We start from the raw sequence: 16,981 nt of genomic DNA, 5'->3' as shown, positions 1-16,981 counted from the left end.
GGAAGGGAGGGGGAGGGGGGGGGGGAGGAAGCGGGGAGAGAAACAGAGAGAAAGATAGAGAGAGAGAGAGAGAGAGAGAGAGAGAGAGAGAGAGAGAGAGAGAGAGCTGCTTCTTCAGTTATACTAATTAGTTGCTGTTTATGTCTTATTGCTAGCTTAATATTTATTTGGCTATCATAGTATTCTTCAGAGAAGAAGGAAAAAAAAAGAAAAAAAAAGTGAAGTGGCATTTTTGAACAGGAGTCCCCATCTGGGGTTGGGGTAGGGGTGGGAAGTTGAGCTGCCTGGTGCAAGTCTTTTCGTTTGATGCCACTTTGGTGACTTCCATGTCGATAATTATGAAATGGGGATGGGGACAAACACACATCTAGTCCCAAGCAGAGAAAATCCCTGATCTGGCCAGGAACTGAAACTGGGGCTGATCGAGAGTCAGCAAACTGAACCACGACACCATGAGTTGCCACCTTCAAACAAAATTATTACCTACACATGTAACACCTCCAAACAAAATTATTACCTACACATGTAACAATAGGACAGTGTTACAATACACCTCCATTGACTTTAGGTAATTACCCCACTCCTTTCAAATACACATGCAGATGACGGCCTCCACTTAAGAATATCCCAGGTTCATTTACTCAACCTGATACAGGTTTTGTTAAACAACCTCAAAGGTCTCCTGAAATTTTTGCTTACTTATAACATTGGTAGAATAACATGAAAACGTAGGAAAAAGCCAAAACAGCCCTTCCAGAAAATTTCCAGCTGCCAGGAGAAACACTGCAAAAATCTATATTTCAAAGTAAATTAGGCAGTGGATCTGTGTGGTATTTAAGTTTTTCCTCACGCTGAAAGAATACACTTATTTGACAATTACCAATGCAACGATAGCTAGATCCTTACCTTGGACTCTGTGGAGATGCAAGGGCAGGTGATGCAGGATCAGGCAGTGTCTGTGACATCTGTGCTAATTTGCGTGCGCACAGGTACGCTAATCGACGGGCTAGGAGTTCTGACTGAACATACTCATCAAGGTACTGAAGAGCGAGTGGAAGCAATAATCGTAGAACTCCATCATCTGTGCTGCTCGAAGAACGCATGCGGTCCAGAAGTTCCAGCACCCACTGCAGAAACTCTTGTCGTTCGAGAAGGCCCTCCTGCTTTGCATAATAACAACATTTTTTTTAATTGTAAGCTTTTGCTACCAGAAAAGGCATCGATTTAAAAATTCAACACCATCAAAATAAATTACACGTTCAATATTTATATTTCTTATGGCTGGAACATCAGTCTTTCCGAACAGTATAAGGTATCTCAATCTATTTCCTTAATTAGTGGTACAACTGTGCTGTCATGCTCCTGTGCAACATACATATGATGACAGTGTTAAGTATTGTAGTGGTGCAGCAAGATGGCTGATCACATGTCCAGTTGGGTGCCAAAATGTACCAGGGTCAGCGGTGCAAGACCACTACACAGGGGTGGAAGTGACATTCTTCTAGTGGTCAAGGCAACGATAGCTCTCTCAGCTGGGCATTGTGGGTTCAATGGGTTGGCAAAGGCTACAGGATGCTGGCATATGGAGAACGTGCCTGCTACAAGGCAGATGGCATGCCTGTAAACTATTTAGTACGCCAACAAGTTAAAGCATTTACAGGCCTTTGTCTGGTGATGGGACCCAATGCCGACCCATAGTGTCCATGCTCCATAGGCATGGTCAAGCATCAATCTTGCGTCCTACAGTGGCAATCAGCAGTGTCAAGAGGACAATGGCCACTGCTGCCCCAATAGTGCCATGGACTTGTACAGTCACCGTACCTTGGTAGTGTTGCATCAGATGCGGCAGCCTTACATTGTTACACTGCTGACAGGGCAGCTGCATCCTACCCCGCTGTAGTACCAGGTGCTGCCAGGTGCCCAACGCCTCTGTGACTAGGAGGGCAATGGTTTGACCCTTGCCCCATCCGACAATGACGTGCACCAACATGAAGAACATTGGCGGCCTCACACCAGCAGCGTACACAGCAGATGCTGACAGGATGGCAGGCTGTATCAACATGCCCACCCTGGCAGGACTACCTGCTTTTATACAAGACAATGTAGGTCTTATTGCAGTTGAGGTAATGTGCATCGCACACCAAGTGCTGTTGAAATACCCTGAAATGCTGGTTATTGCCCTAGAACCTGGGTTGTAATTGTGGAAATGTTGGCATGGCATAAATGCTGAACTTGCAGGTGTTGGTAAGCATTCTTATTTCCTTATTGGGTTCTGGCTTGTGCCCACACTGCTTCAGTATGTTTAATTAGCACAAATGGATACAGGTCATGTAACTGTATAATGTAACTCAGTACAGACTACATATTTGTCAGTTAATTTGGTCGGACAGGTGACAAACAGTTGAAGATATCACACTTCATGTTGGTTCATCACATGTGATTGTCCACAATAACCAGCATGATGTTTTGACATTGCATGTTTGTTTACACACGATCCCAAACATATTATCCCCTGAAGAGATGGTGATCAATCCCACTGTCGGACGTGCACACTACGATGAACAGATGTGCCCACGTAGCGAAAAGAACAATAGAAATTTATTAGACAGTACTTCAAGCAATACAACAGAGAAAAAGCTTTTGAAGTTTCAACTAAAAGATTGTCCTGGTCTGATAAGGGTTGAGACCAAACACAGTGACAATTTCTTGAATGTATAAGCCACACTGTGATGCTAACACAACCACTAAGTACAGTGTCCATCCTAAAAGGGTAGTACTGACATAGTCAGAAAACTTTTGTATGTGGGCATAATCTGCGATTGAAGCACTTGCAAAGATTCTGTGGTCTGGACACAGTACGCAAGATTGCAGGCTCCAACTGGTGTGCACTGCAGTGTGAAGAATTGAACTCTAACTGTGGAACCGCTTGCACGGTCGGCTTCTGGCCCAGAGAACCATAGCTGCAAGCTCCCAACACCAACTGCCTGGCTAGGAGCTGAGTGGCATCCTCTATAGCTGTACAGAGGAAGAATAATAGGAAACTGCAACATGTGTCTTAGTGAGGCGAGCTATCACTGTATCCAGCGCACTTGGCACCACCAGATACCGCAATGCTTGCTGTAGACACGATGTGCTGTGGCCGAGTTGCAGGCACCTTGGTTGAGTGGCAACTCACGACAGTCTGCTGTTTGGTTGGTGGGTGGATCAAAAGCCATCAGCCATGGCTCCTGCACCCCTCTTGCCTATGGAGGAGATGCTGCTGCAGGCACAAAGGATAGCCAAATAAAGGGTAACATGACAGCAGGAGAAAAGTTGTAGTCAGCAGAGGGAACGAGGTGCAGTCAGCGGAGGGGACAAGGTGTGGTCAGTGGAGGGGACAAGGTGCGGTGATAGGAGGGGACAGAGGACTGACTGATGCTTCCACTGGACCAAGACGAGGAGGTCACAAAGGGGACAGGAGGAGAGGGCACAGGACGCACAAGAGAAGAGATGAGAGATTGGGGAGCTGTGGGGGGGGGGGGGGGGGGGGGCATCAAGGAGGCCAGCAGACAGGGTGCTGGTGGCACTAGAACCTGAAGAGGTGATGAAGACCGAGGAGGAGGAACTGGAGACTGAGGAGGTGCTGGGGCCTGTGCAAGTGATGGAGCCAAAGAGGAATAGCACACTGCTTGAGCTGCCAGAGGAGACAGAAGACAATCAATGGGGGCAGCTGTGCGAAGAATGTAGGCCATAAATTCAAGGAGGCAGAGTCTGTGTCGAACACACCTGGGCCAAAGCAATGTTGGGACAGGCAAGCTGCTGGAAGAGAAGCTTGGAGGTATGCTGTAATTGCCAGACTGAGGGCAGAAGCTCTGACGACATATCCCACACTTGGAAGTGGCACTGTCACTGCACACTACACGAAATGTATGTGGAGCAACAGCTGTATAGACCACCCTCATGACTGCACAAGCTGAGTCCGTGGCAGTTCCTGTGCTGGATCAGCCATGACAAATAAGTATATGATATCAGTCAACTTGACTGACAGGGGTCTTCTTGAACAACTATTCAGTCACGTAATGTCCAAGAACCATGAGAGCATAACCGGAAACCACTGAACAGTCTAACTGGCCACAGAAATGCACAATCTCAAATTAACGAATGTTGAACTGTCTGCAGCTAGCAGTGATGAATCGTCTCTCTTAACATTGTTTTACCACAGACAGTTACCTCAACACAAATGAATAGCACACAGGACACACAGTAATCAATGCCCACATATGTGGCTAAAATGCGAGAAGCATATATATGGCATCAAAGCCATGTTCGCCTGAAAGAGTTTCTAACACTTACAGTAAAGCATTGGGAGCAGAACAGAAGCATTTAACAGTACAAGCATCTAACTCAGCAAAATACTGCAATAATAAATTAAATAATGTACACTATCACTAGCAAGGATCAAGGCATGAAAAAAAGGTATACAGCCATCAAACGTGTTAAGTGGAAACTGTGCATACATAAATGAAGATCAAAGCCCTATGATGCACACAGTGCAAAGTCTCTCATAAAAAACTGTGTTAGCAAAGAACTGGAAAGCACGAAACAGGCAATTACTATGTGTAACTCAGAAGCAACAGACAATGAAACAAAATAGACACAATGTCATAGAATGTAAGGAAGGGACACACAAATGCAAGTAAGCCAAAGGAAACAGCCAATAACTGGTCTATATCTGAATGTGGAGCAGAACCACAAAAAATACTGCACAGAGGGCACACAAATACAAGACAGGAGGGCTACACAGTTAAGCAAGATGACACAGGGAATGAAGTCTCGGGACCAAACAGTCATTACTAAAATGTTGCCCTCTTCGCCACAGTTGCGATGAGAGTATTACAGAAAATAAGCTTTTAGCTTGTCGCCAATGCTGAATCATGCTGTGAGAGGTGCATGCTACAATGCACAGATGAGCCCAGGAAGCAAAAACAATAAGTGAACCTTATTATACAGTGCCTTAAGCAAGTACAACAGAAAACAGTTTCAACTAAAAGGTTGTCCTGATCTGATAGGGGTTGACATCTTGAAAGTACTAGATACACTGTTACACTACTGAGTTAGGTACATCCTAGCAGGGTAGCACTGACATAGACAGGAAACATCTGTACATGGGCGTAGTCCATGGCTGACGCACTTGCAAAGACTCAGCAGTCTAGATGCAGTATGTGAGGCTGTAGGCTCTGACTGGTGTGCACTGCCCTGTAGTGAATGGAACCCTTTATTATGGGACTATTTGTGCAGTCGGCTCCTGGCCCAGAGAACCATAGATGTGAACTCCTGATGTCGTCTGCTTGGCGAGTCACATACTATATATGTCATGTGGCACGCAGAGGGGAGCTAGCGATGGCTATAGCACCACTGTATTCAGAAGATGTGGTGTCATCAGATACCACAATGGCTCTGAAGCTATGATATGCTACAGTAGAGAAACAGGTGCCTTGGGATGCAGCAACCTGCAGCACTCTGTTGTTTGGTTGATGGCTGGACTGAAAGATGTTAGCCATAGTTACTGCAGATGGATGCTCAGATTCCAATTGAGAGTTATCTCACTGCAATGGAGGATACAAAAGACAATTTTCTAAAATATGGTTCTTCCACTATAGCACCTATGCCAAACTGGTATTTCACCAAAGAAAAACACAGTCTCTCTATCTCATTCACAAGTGTGACATGGACTGATATGATTGCGTGAAAAAACAGATGACTGACTTTTGGTATGATAAGGACAAACCAGGGAAGGAAGTGACAGCTATCACAAGTGTAAAATTAAATCTGTCCCCAACTGAAAAGTTGGTTTCACAACTGCAAAGATTTACTAGGTTTGTTAAGCTCATGGTTTTATCTGGCAAGTAACTGATTTACCTAGTCATGACTAGAAGGGGGACCCAAGTAGTTAAATGTGTGTATCTAGCCTACTTATTCATTTTCAACAATTAATAAATGGTGAGAGTTAGCTACTTAGGTACATGTTCCCTAGATCATTTGATTGGGTCTTTTATTGAAACAATGTGGAATGAGTCAAGGACATATGTACCTTTTTTAGAGGCTACTGTCTCTTAAATAGAAATTCATCCATCAAATAAAATGAGTTGTCCAGAAGACAGGTTAGTTTTAAAACTTGCTTTGCTGCCTGTCATTTTGTGTTATTGGGCAAATGATCAAAAAAATTTTCTTGTTGCATATTGAACTCCTTTCTGGACCACAGACAGTTTTGATAATGGGTAATATAAAGTCATTTTTTTCTCCAGTGTTGTTGGAGTGGACATCATTATTCTCCACAGATTGCGATAAATTATTTATGATGAATTTCATTAGTAAATATGTGTATTGTGGTGGTACAATTAAAATGCCTAACTTTTTGAAGAAGTACCTACACCATTACCGCGGGTAAACACCACATTTTATTTTCACTGCTTGCTTTTGCGCAATCAAGTGAGTTAAGAAAATTATTCCCTACTGCATTATTGAGTGGAAATGTACAAAATATGTCTGCTGGATGATTCCCTTGGTTCCAAGACTAGCAGTTATAGAAAGAGCAGATTTAGTTAAACTGAACTATTAGAGATACACAGTAGTATGCTTCATCCAGTTCATGTTTTCATCAAAACGTACACCCAAAAATTTGGAGTCAAAATTAGAACAATGGAAAATCCAGGATGGAATGTAACAATATTAGAGAAGGAAAGTTGCTACTCACCATATAGCAAAGATGCTGAGTCATGATGGGCACAACAAAAAGATTCACACAATTATAGCTACGACAAAAAGATTCACATAATTGTTGTGCCGCTCGCGACTCAGCATCTCCGCTATATGATGGGTAGCAACTTTCCTTCTCTAATATTGTTACAAAAATGTGAGTGTTTTACCACATCTACTGACTCATGTTCATATGCAACATTAATTATTGGTAAGACTCTGTTCATTATACAGAACTGAAAACAGTGTGTTTTCTCACAATTAATTCTTCGAGAAATGTCATTAAAATTGCTTCTGTTGCTTTCTCTCTAATGGGATTTATTATAACACTAGTATCATATGTAAAAAGTACCAGTTCTGCTCGTTAAATGTTCAGTGGAAGGTCATTCACATACATAAGGAATAAGATTGGACCTACAATTGAACCTGTTGTATTCACTTTGTGATTTCTCCCAAGTCACTAAAATTTTCTACCTTTTCAACATTGTTTGAATTATTCAGTACAATGTTCTGCATTCTGTCTGTTAAGTATGATTTAAACCAGATGTGTGTAATGCCATCTATTTGATAAAACTTAAGTTTTTCTAAAAGAGTAAAATGATCTACACAATTTAATACCTTGGAAAGATCACAAAAAATACCAACTGGCAGAATTCTATTATTTAAGACTTACAATATTTGGTGGGTGAATGTAGAAATTGCATTCTCAGTTCAGCAACCCTTCTGGTATCTGAACTGATGTGCTACGTAAATTGTTTCTGCTTAAATGTGAGGCTACTTTTGAGTACATTACTGTCTCGAGTATTCTGGAAAAAGATGTCAGCAGGAAATTGGGGGATAATGATTGTTGTCACCTTTCTTGTAAGGTGGTTAAACAATTGCATATTTTAATCTGCCTGGAAAAATTATCTGTGCTAGTGATGTATTACCCATGTCACTGAGGACATTACATATCATGTAAGAGCAACTTTTCAGAAATCTGTCTGAAATTCAATAAATCCTTCATGAGCTTTTGCTTTATAGAGTTTTTGTAATTCTATTAATTTCAGTGAAGGATGTTGATGCAACGTCCATTTCCTTAAAGTTATGTGGAAACTGAATGATTTAATGCTATTTTTGCTGCTAAATTTTGAAAGAGACTTAAGTACTCACTACTTGTGAATTTACAATATCCCGTATGGTTTTAATTTTATTATCTGCATTATTGATTTCTGTCAGAAAATACATACTGCTGGACATTTATGACTTTCCTTTAAAATACTTCAGCATTTTTTGTAGTATCAAAGTAACATCTGACCATGACTTATTTTCATCTTTATACAAATGTCCCTCTTCCTCTTACATGAGGTTTTAATTCCCCTGGTTGTTCAAGTCTTACTTGTTTTTGTAATGAATCTTCTGGCTAACTTCTTAGGAAAGCTACTTTAAAATACTGACACAAATTCATAATAGAATAAATTGAATTTGATATTAGCATCACTTTCACTATATAACTCATCCCCTACCACCTCTTTTAACTTACTCTTAAAATACTGTAGCCTATTCTCATTGCTCTGTACAAACTAGCTTCCGTGCTGTAAGGAGCTATGTCGTTTATTTCAATAATTGTGCATCATGATAAGATAGCCCATTAACAATTGGGTACACGTTGTTGCAGCCTGAGAACTGTCTATAAATGTGTTATCCTGCTGCCTTGTTGCAAATCAGTTGGAAAATTAACTACTGAAATTAGTTTGAAACTGATTCCATTTCATTTTTCCTGTCTGTATCTTTTAAGAAATCTACACTGAAATCTCCACAAACTACTAACTGTTTCTTCTTGTGTGACAGATTTCTCATAAATATCTGAAAGTTTCCCTGCAGTAACATATCACAAGTATATGCCTCTAGATTCTGATTTGAACACAAACTGTTTGTTTCAATATTTCTGACTGTGTCTCCAATTTTTATGTGTGTTGCAACCCATCCTTTTTCCACGTTAACTCTACATGAAAATGGTACTAGTTGTGCTATTTAAGTTATCCATTCCTGTGGTCACACGGTGTTCAGAGAAGCACAAAACATCTATCATCTCAGAATTTGCCACATCACTTAGGCACACAAGAAGCTGATCTATCTTATTTTTTAGCCTCCTAATGTTCTGATGAAACATTTTAATTTTACTTTTCAGAAACTACCCAACATATTATGGTCCCGTTCTGTTCTAGTTTCTTTCAAGACTGTCTGTCAGATGTATTCAAATTAAAATTGGGGGGACATTTGATAAACAGCTCAAGATGTGTAGATGACACAACATTTACAGCACGCTGTGAAGAAGACATTAAAAGTATGGTAGTAAACAATACGAAAAGAAAGTGAAAAGGTTAGCTTAAGGCTGAAACTGAAGAAAACAAAAATTTTGACACGAGGAATGAACACTAATGTGGTGATAGATGAAGATATCATTGAGGAAGTCTACAAATACATATTTTTAGGATCAATGAAAACAAATAACAGCTTTTGTACTGAGTAAAGAAGAAAGAGGGTACAACTTGGGAAAACTACTACAATTAAATTAAACAAGTTTCTAATGGATAGGGGATGGTCCCTACTGACTAAAATAAATATGGCTGAAACTTTTATCTTTCTCATAGTTTTGTACTGATGCGAGTAATGGAAAAAAAAGATTGCAAGAAATTTGACTCTTTTGAAATGTGGGTTTGGAGAAGGATCTCGAGTGTTTCATGGACCAAAAAAGAATAAATAAATAAAATGGCCCTGAAAAAAATAAAATCTAAACTACCTTCAGAGGTCAAAATACCTCAGATGAAATTAATGTACTTTGGGCATATTGTCAGAGGAGAAGGCTCACCAAGTACGTTCCGAAGAATGGAAGGTCAAAGATATGGAGGAAAACCAAGAAGAAGATGGACAATGAAAGCACTGGAATGACCTGGAAGAACTGACGACCAAGACAATGTCCAGGGATGTATGGAGGGGTATCGTTCATCATATCACCAGGAGTTGGAGATGACTTGATGGACCATAACAACAAATTCAAATGTAGACATATTTCTCTTAGAATGAGTCTTGTGGAATGCATCCCATAACTGCAACCACAAATGAAAACACTGAGAAAATGTATAATATGGTATCAGATTATCCATGACTACGTCCGCCCCTGGTAGCTGAGTGGTCAGCACGACAGACTGTCAAACCTAAGGGCCCGGGTTCGATTCCTGGCTGGGTCGGAGATTTTTTCCACTCAGGGACTGGGTGTTGTGTTGTCCTAATCATCATCATTTCATCCCCATCGACACACAAGTTGCCGAAGTGGCGTCAAATCGAAAGACTTGCACTAGGCGAGCGGTCTACCCAACAGGAGGCCCTCATCACACGACATTATTATTATTATTATTATTATTATTATTATTATTATCCATGGCTACAGGCATGTGAAATAACTGATACGATTTGCATATCGAAAGAATTAATATCATACATTCTATGTGCAAAATAGGCTTTTGTAAAAGATGGTTCCATACATGCTGAATGCTGACCAAAAGAAAGTGCAAAAACCATTACAACATTTGGCCTATTTTACAAAGATCCAACTCATTTAAGCGCTAATTGCTTACTGTGGTTCAGACTTGGATCCATGAATCCCTACCAGAAATGAAGCAGTGGTCAAAGGTAAATCAGTGGATGCAAGTCCGTGGCCCAGTACCAAAAACTGAAGCTGATTTCATCTGCCAAAAATATTATGGACAATATTTCCTGGAACACACTAAATTTGATGGAAAAATGGAAAAGGGACAAATTGTTGTGTACAGCCAATCTGGCAATTTATGACTTCCACAGACTGCCACATTTAAACAAATTTATGACTTGTAGTGATCCATGCCATCTATGGAAGGGCATTATCATGTACATCAAATATACAGCTTACAGTAAAAATGTGTGTGATCACACTTAGTTTGTAAACATCAGGCCACATACTATGGGAAAGTATTACTCAACAAGTGCGGAGTCTACCTCCTGGGGAGCATTTGTAATTCCAGTGGAGCAAGGAGTAATGAAGGCACTCAGGTACCATGGAAGATCTCTGGCCCCAAGGAAGATGAATATGACTATAAGCAGACTTACTATTCACAGACACATTAACGAGAGGTCTTTGAGAGAGTAATATTAGTTGTTCTGAGAGTAGTAACTTCCCACATAATGTTTAACCATTTGTGAAGGTTTACGACAATATACAGAGTCAAATGGAACCAGTCTACACTTTATTTGTGTATAGAAGCAGTGTTTTGTTTTATAGCTACTTGACTTCAAGAAATCATGGCTGGACCCTGAGATAAGTCACAAGAGTTGCAAGGTTGAATCTCTACACCAGGCTAATAAGGGAGCATTAAGGCAGTAGCGTTAGGCGTGGCTGCATGGACTTATACGTCTAGAACAGATGTTGCCCACGCAGTCAAAACATTGCCACACAAGTTAAATACAGCAGTCATCAGCTGTTAATAAACACTCTAGACTGAAATATGTTTTGTATCCAACCATGAGGTTTTGGCAGTCCTTTACAAACCTCACTTCAGAAATGGCATCTGCAAACTGGATAAAGGATGGACAAAGCGCACTGACATAAAAATGTACTATGTTGAAAACCAAACATATTTGTTACATATAAGAACATGGTCTCTCACTGGCAGACTGAGAAATTTCTTCCTGCCCTCTTACATTTGCTCTTGTAATAAACCCATGGCTATAAAATATGCAGTAAGTCAGCATGGAAATTTCAGTAAAAAAATGTCAAATCTTATCAACACATCATCTTTTACCCAGAATGGAAATTTTAAGAATTCCTTGATTACTTCTTACTACAATGGAATAGTTTACATTATAAAAAAAGCTTCTTTCAAATCATTTCAATGTCAACTAAGTAGGTAAAAACATTAAAGCCACAGAGCAAGCATATCATAAAACAAGTAGCTGGACTGTAATTGACATATTTTGAGTTACTGGTATAAAATCTCTATGCACACAAATCTTCATTATGTTTTGGAATCACAACAGCATATTGCTTGGCAGGTACTCCAATAAATATAATTATGTTGATCTTCCTGACTGCTCATCAATTGTACAGTAAACAAAAACATAAGAAGAAATGTAAGAAAAAACAAACCTCATAAAGATACTTGGCAAGTTGCACGCAGTAATGCCACTGCCGTAAGTTGGTACGTAGTTCATCACTCATGGAGGAGCCCTGAGTTTGTGACTGCGATGTCTGAGAGGCAGGAGAAGCTCCTGGCTGAGTGCTTGCTGTTGTCGGCGTGGAGCCTGGACCCCCACCTCCTGAACATGACTGCTGATAATATTCTTGAAGCTTTGTTAACTGATCCTTCAGGAACTTGATGAGTGTTCCAGTCCATTCTGCAGACAAATAAATAAGCTTAAGGTGAAGTGTTCAACTCTGCAGACTTTTATAAGGAAAAAGAAGTTAAAGCGTAACACTTAACTTCACATAAATAAAGTCAATTGAGAATCAAGTAAATAAATCTCTAGAGGTTTACCTGAGTTTGAAAGGTGCTTCACTGTGCATCTCCATTTTGCCAGCTAGTTGAATTGTACAATAAACAGATTTGTGGGGCATTTGGATGTGACAGTCGCCCAATGTTTGGCTGTATGGAAACATGAGGGCAGGAAGACTCATCATCAAGATTGCAGTCAACCATGATTGACCACCAAAGATAAGATCACCATATTGTGCACCAATCACACTGCAACCCCTTCACATCTAAACCTGCCATTCAAGAACAAGTAATGGACTCCATAAACATTCTTTGCAATCCTGCACCATTGGTTGGAGACTAACTGCAGCCGGACTATGGAATTACCATCGCTTGCGTACGCCACCATTAAAACAACACAAACAGTTGTGTTTGGAGTGGTGCCATGACCAGGAAACATGAATTGCTGACGAACAGCATTGCATTGCGTTCAGCAATTAAGCACGGTTCTGCACTACCCTCCATGACCATCACTGATGAATATGGTGGCAACCTGGAAAGAGGCCCCATTCTTCCAATGTTTTGGAGAGGTACAGCAGTGTTATTCCTGGTGTCGTCATTTGGAGACCCATTGGGTATGAGTTCAGGCCTCAGCTAGTAATGACTGAGGAAACATTGATTGCACATGTATGTCATGAACATCATGCATCCTCCATGTGTTTGCTCTCATGCAATAGTATCATGGTGCCGCTTTTCAACAGGAAAATGTTTATCCACATGACACATATATCTACAAACTGTCTGCATGATGTTGAGACACTCCCAAGGACAACAAGTTCTCCATATCTGCCCCAATAGAACATGTGTGGGTCAAGTTTCAACATCAACTACATCCCTGTGTCAGTCTCCTGGATATCACGGACCAGTTACAATGTTTATGGGCCAGTTTACCATGGAGAGGATACAATAGGTTCATGGCATCCTTACCAGCAAAATCAGTACATGCGTCCAGGTCAGAAGGGATGCGAAGGCACTCTGATAAGTGAGGTCACACTATCAAGTGCTTTATAAATTTGACTCAATTTTATAATCACTAAAATGACGTCACATAACCTCCCAACCAGTGAAGTTTCATATCGTTTCATCCTCCCCTTCTGGATGCCTTACATTTTTATAAGGCAGGGTACGCTGTTTTGTGTTGTTTTTGATCTGTAAAAGAGTCTCATTGCTTGAAAATCTCAATTATATAACTCTACAATGAAATTTTACAGTCCCCATATATGTAATGATCACATTCACACTCTTTCATGAGTCACTAAATTTCAAAAGATACAAATATTTCTTTACGATTCTGAACACCCATTTTTCACATTTCAGCCTTGATGGCTCTTAAATGTTTGCTGTACAGACACATCTGCAAAATTTCACATGATGAATAACATCTCTCACACTGGCTGTCAAAATACTTTTATTAAAATGTCACTACTGGTTTCGCATCAATAGAAATCCAGCTTCGGGTGATGTGGTTGAGACCAAGCAGTTTAATCATGCACTACCACTTCTAGTGTACTATCTGATTCTATCTTGACAATGAACCTGGGACCTGGCTCTAAGCAATCACTCTGCCGCACCATGAATGTTTAAAAAAAACTGTCAATACACAGCTCTCAGTGATATGTGACGTTTAATGGTCACACATATCTATTTTCACTATTTTCAAGTGATAATAATTCTATAATGCTTTAATTTCTTGTATGGATCACCGGAAAGTGCGTCTCTCTTGATGCGAAACTGGCAGTGACATTTTATTAGAAGTATTTTAACAGCCAGTGAGGAAGTTTTGTTTACCAGTTATGTCTGCCTTCAGTCTAAATGTTTCTCCCATTCTACTTGGATACAAGGGAGGAGAATAAGGATTATGAGCTACCACTTTTCCCTTACAATGGCACTACTGTATCTGCCTACAGTAGGTTTGCTCATTCCTTACACTATGGACGATAGAATAGTTTAGCACGCCATGTGACTGGAATGTCACCAGATCTTGTACTGGTCATTGCCATAACTGACGAGCATAGGATACACAAGGAGCAGGGTGTCAGCATCAATTGATTGCGACCAGGTCAGGGATTCTCAACAGAAAGGACATTCATTGATATGTCAGCGTGGGAACCATTTAACGAAACATCATCGATATGGGGCTTTCAGAGCTGAAGGCCCACTTGGGTACCCTAGATGACTGCATGACACAAAGCTTTACGCCTTGCCTGGGCCCGCCAACACCGACATTGGACTGCTGATGACTGGAAAGCTGTTGCCTGGTCAGATGTGTCTCATTTCAAATTGTATGGAGAGGATGGACATGTACGAATATGGAGACAACCGCATGAACCCATGGACACTGCATGTCAGCAGGATGATCAAGCTGGTGGAGTCTCTGTTATGGTCTGGGGTGTATGCAGTTTGAGTGATATGAGGCCCCTGATACATCTTGATAAAAATCTAACAGGTGACACATACGTAACAATCCTGTCTGATCACCTGCATCCATTCATGTCCATTGTGCATTCTGACGGACTTGGGCAATTCCAGTAGGACAATGCGATACCCCACACATCCAGAATTGCTACAGAGTGGCTCCAGGAACACTCTTCTGAGTTTAAAAACTTCCGCTGGCCACCAAACCCCCCAGACATGACCATTATTGAGCATATCTGGGATGTCTTGCAACATGCTGTTCAGAAAAGATCCCCACCCCCTTCTACTCTTACCAAGCGAGGTGTGCAGTGGTTAGCACACTTGATTCGCATTCGGGAGGACGATGGTTCAAACCTGCATCTGACCATCAAAATTTAGGTTTTCTGTGATTTCCCTATGTCGCTTCTGGCCATTGCAGGATGATTCCTTTGAAAGGGCGTGGCCGACTTCCTTTCCCATCCTACCCTAATCCAACAGGATCAATGACCTCACTGTTTAGTCCCTCACTCAAATCAACCAACCAACTCTCCTACTCTTACAGATTTATGGGCAGCCCTGCAGGATTCATGGTGTCAGTTCCCTCCAGCACTACTTCAGATATTAGTCGAGCCCATGCCATGTCATTTTGTGGCACTTCTGCATATTCACAGGGGCCCTACATAATGTTAGGCAGGTGTACCAGTTTCTTTGGCTCTTTGGTGAAGGTTGCCATTGGTTCATTATTTTCATCCATAGGACTCCATCATACTTTCAGTACATTCATACACTTACTGTATATCAAGGAAAGAAATAAAACTAAAAAAGAATTCCTAATACTATGACAAACATTAAAAAGAAAACACTTCCTCATGTTGCAAAATTACATTTATTTGATCACAAATTGGCTTTCAGCTTATCAGGCCATTTTCAGATGGCAACTGAATGTCACAAACATAGATAAACATGATGTGCGAGGTACACAGATATTATATGTACAGAAGATACAAAAATGACACAGAGTGTTTACATAGGTAAACTTTACATTTTTGCCAAACAAAAATAATTCCATAACTTAAAAATATGGGGAAAACAAAATTTTTTATGTGGCAATCCATTTAATAACTGACAAGAAATAAAATGAATTTACAGTCTGACTCTAGTATTTGTAACAAAAACTTAACTTAGCAAAGGGGAAAAAGGAAATTGAGTCTGCTCATTCAAAACTAAGCTGGCCCTCTGTGTCATATGTTTGTTGATTTCCAATACTTCCAATATGGTTGTCGTTTAGCTTTTCTTAACAAAATGTAAAAATTTACATGTCATGTGAATGGTCTTCTGTGAAATGATAAACCTTTCTCCCTTAATCTCCCAATGCCCTCAGTTTAGTTAGCCTAATTACCACAGCTCTTCCTGACTGGTCAGTTTTATACACCACCAGAAAAAAGGACACCCTTTCAGGGGTTTGCTATTCACTCAAGATTTATTGTCCCTACAGTGCATATGGAGTACACAAAAAGATTATATTAACAGATCAATAGCATAAGGAATTCTGGTGTACCAGGTATCAATCGATCCTGAAACACCCATTGCCTCCACAGGTAGCAAAGCAGGCATTGACTCTGGCAGCCATTCAATTGCACAAATGGTGAATACTGTCCTGGAATACATTATGCCACACCTGTTCAACCTGTTCACATAAAGAGTTGTTGGTTGACAAGTCACATGAGTCACTTCTTCTTCCATCTTATCTCATATGTGCTCGATAGGAGACAAGTCCGAAGACTGCTCTGGCCAGGGAAGTTACTGCATGTCTTGCAGAGTACATTCAGTTTCATGGGCAGTGTGTGGGTGAGCATTATCTTGCTGCAACAATACACCACCTTCCTGTTGCAAGAACAGCAACAGAATGGGTCTAACAACATCTGCACATATCAAGTGTTGGTTAGTGTCCACTCCGGAAATACGAGAGCTATCAGTTCCCAAAAGTTCATTTTGACACATCTGGGCTCGCAAGCTCTTTTGTCTGTGCTGTACAATCTGCCATTGCTGCCCTTACAATATGACGATCCTGGCGGATGTCTGTGCTGCGTGGATGTCCATAACATCATCTACAGGTGTGAGAATGTTCATGTGATAGATGCAGCACAAGCAACTTGTGTGGTAGTTCTCCAAAAGGATCAACCCACCACTCAGAAGGCCACAACCTGACCTCTTTCAAACTCACTCATTGGTAGTTCGGAGCACGAGTGTCTCCATGACATGGTTTCCTGCTTGCTTTACACGTTTTCACTACACTGAGCCTTCTG

The 16,981-nt window shown here is 40.8% G+C and overlaps 1 protein-coding gene across 1 annotated transcript in view; it reads right to left on the bottom strand.

Annotated features, from left to right (window-relative positions):
- LOC124595444 (mediator of RNA polymerase II transcription subunit 12) overlaps positions 1 to 16,981 on the bottom strand; it is a 371,808-nt gene that overhangs the window by 335,028 nt on the left and 19,799 nt on the right. Inside the window, exons 7-8 of the mRNA XM_047134188.1 lie at positions 11,897 to 12,144; positions 907 to 1,163 (exon numbers count right to left, since the gene is read on the bottom strand). Of these exons, the coding sequence (XP_046990144.1) occupies positions 907 to 1,163; positions 11,897 to 12,144 (505 nt within the window). The remainder of the gene's footprint in view (positions 1 to 906; positions 1,164 to 11,896; positions 12,145 to 16,981) is intronic.

This window comes from Schistocerca americana, chromosome 2, assembly GCF_021461395.2.
Source record: "Schistocerca americana isolate TAMUIC-IGC-003095 chromosome 2, iqSchAmer2.1, whole genome shotgun sequence".
Taxonomy (NCBI): Eukaryota; Metazoa; Arthropoda; class Insecta; order Orthoptera; family Acrididae; genus Schistocerca; species Schistocerca americana.
Note: the sequence above shows the minus strand (reverse complement) of the source record. Positions and strands in the feature narration are given on the sequence as shown.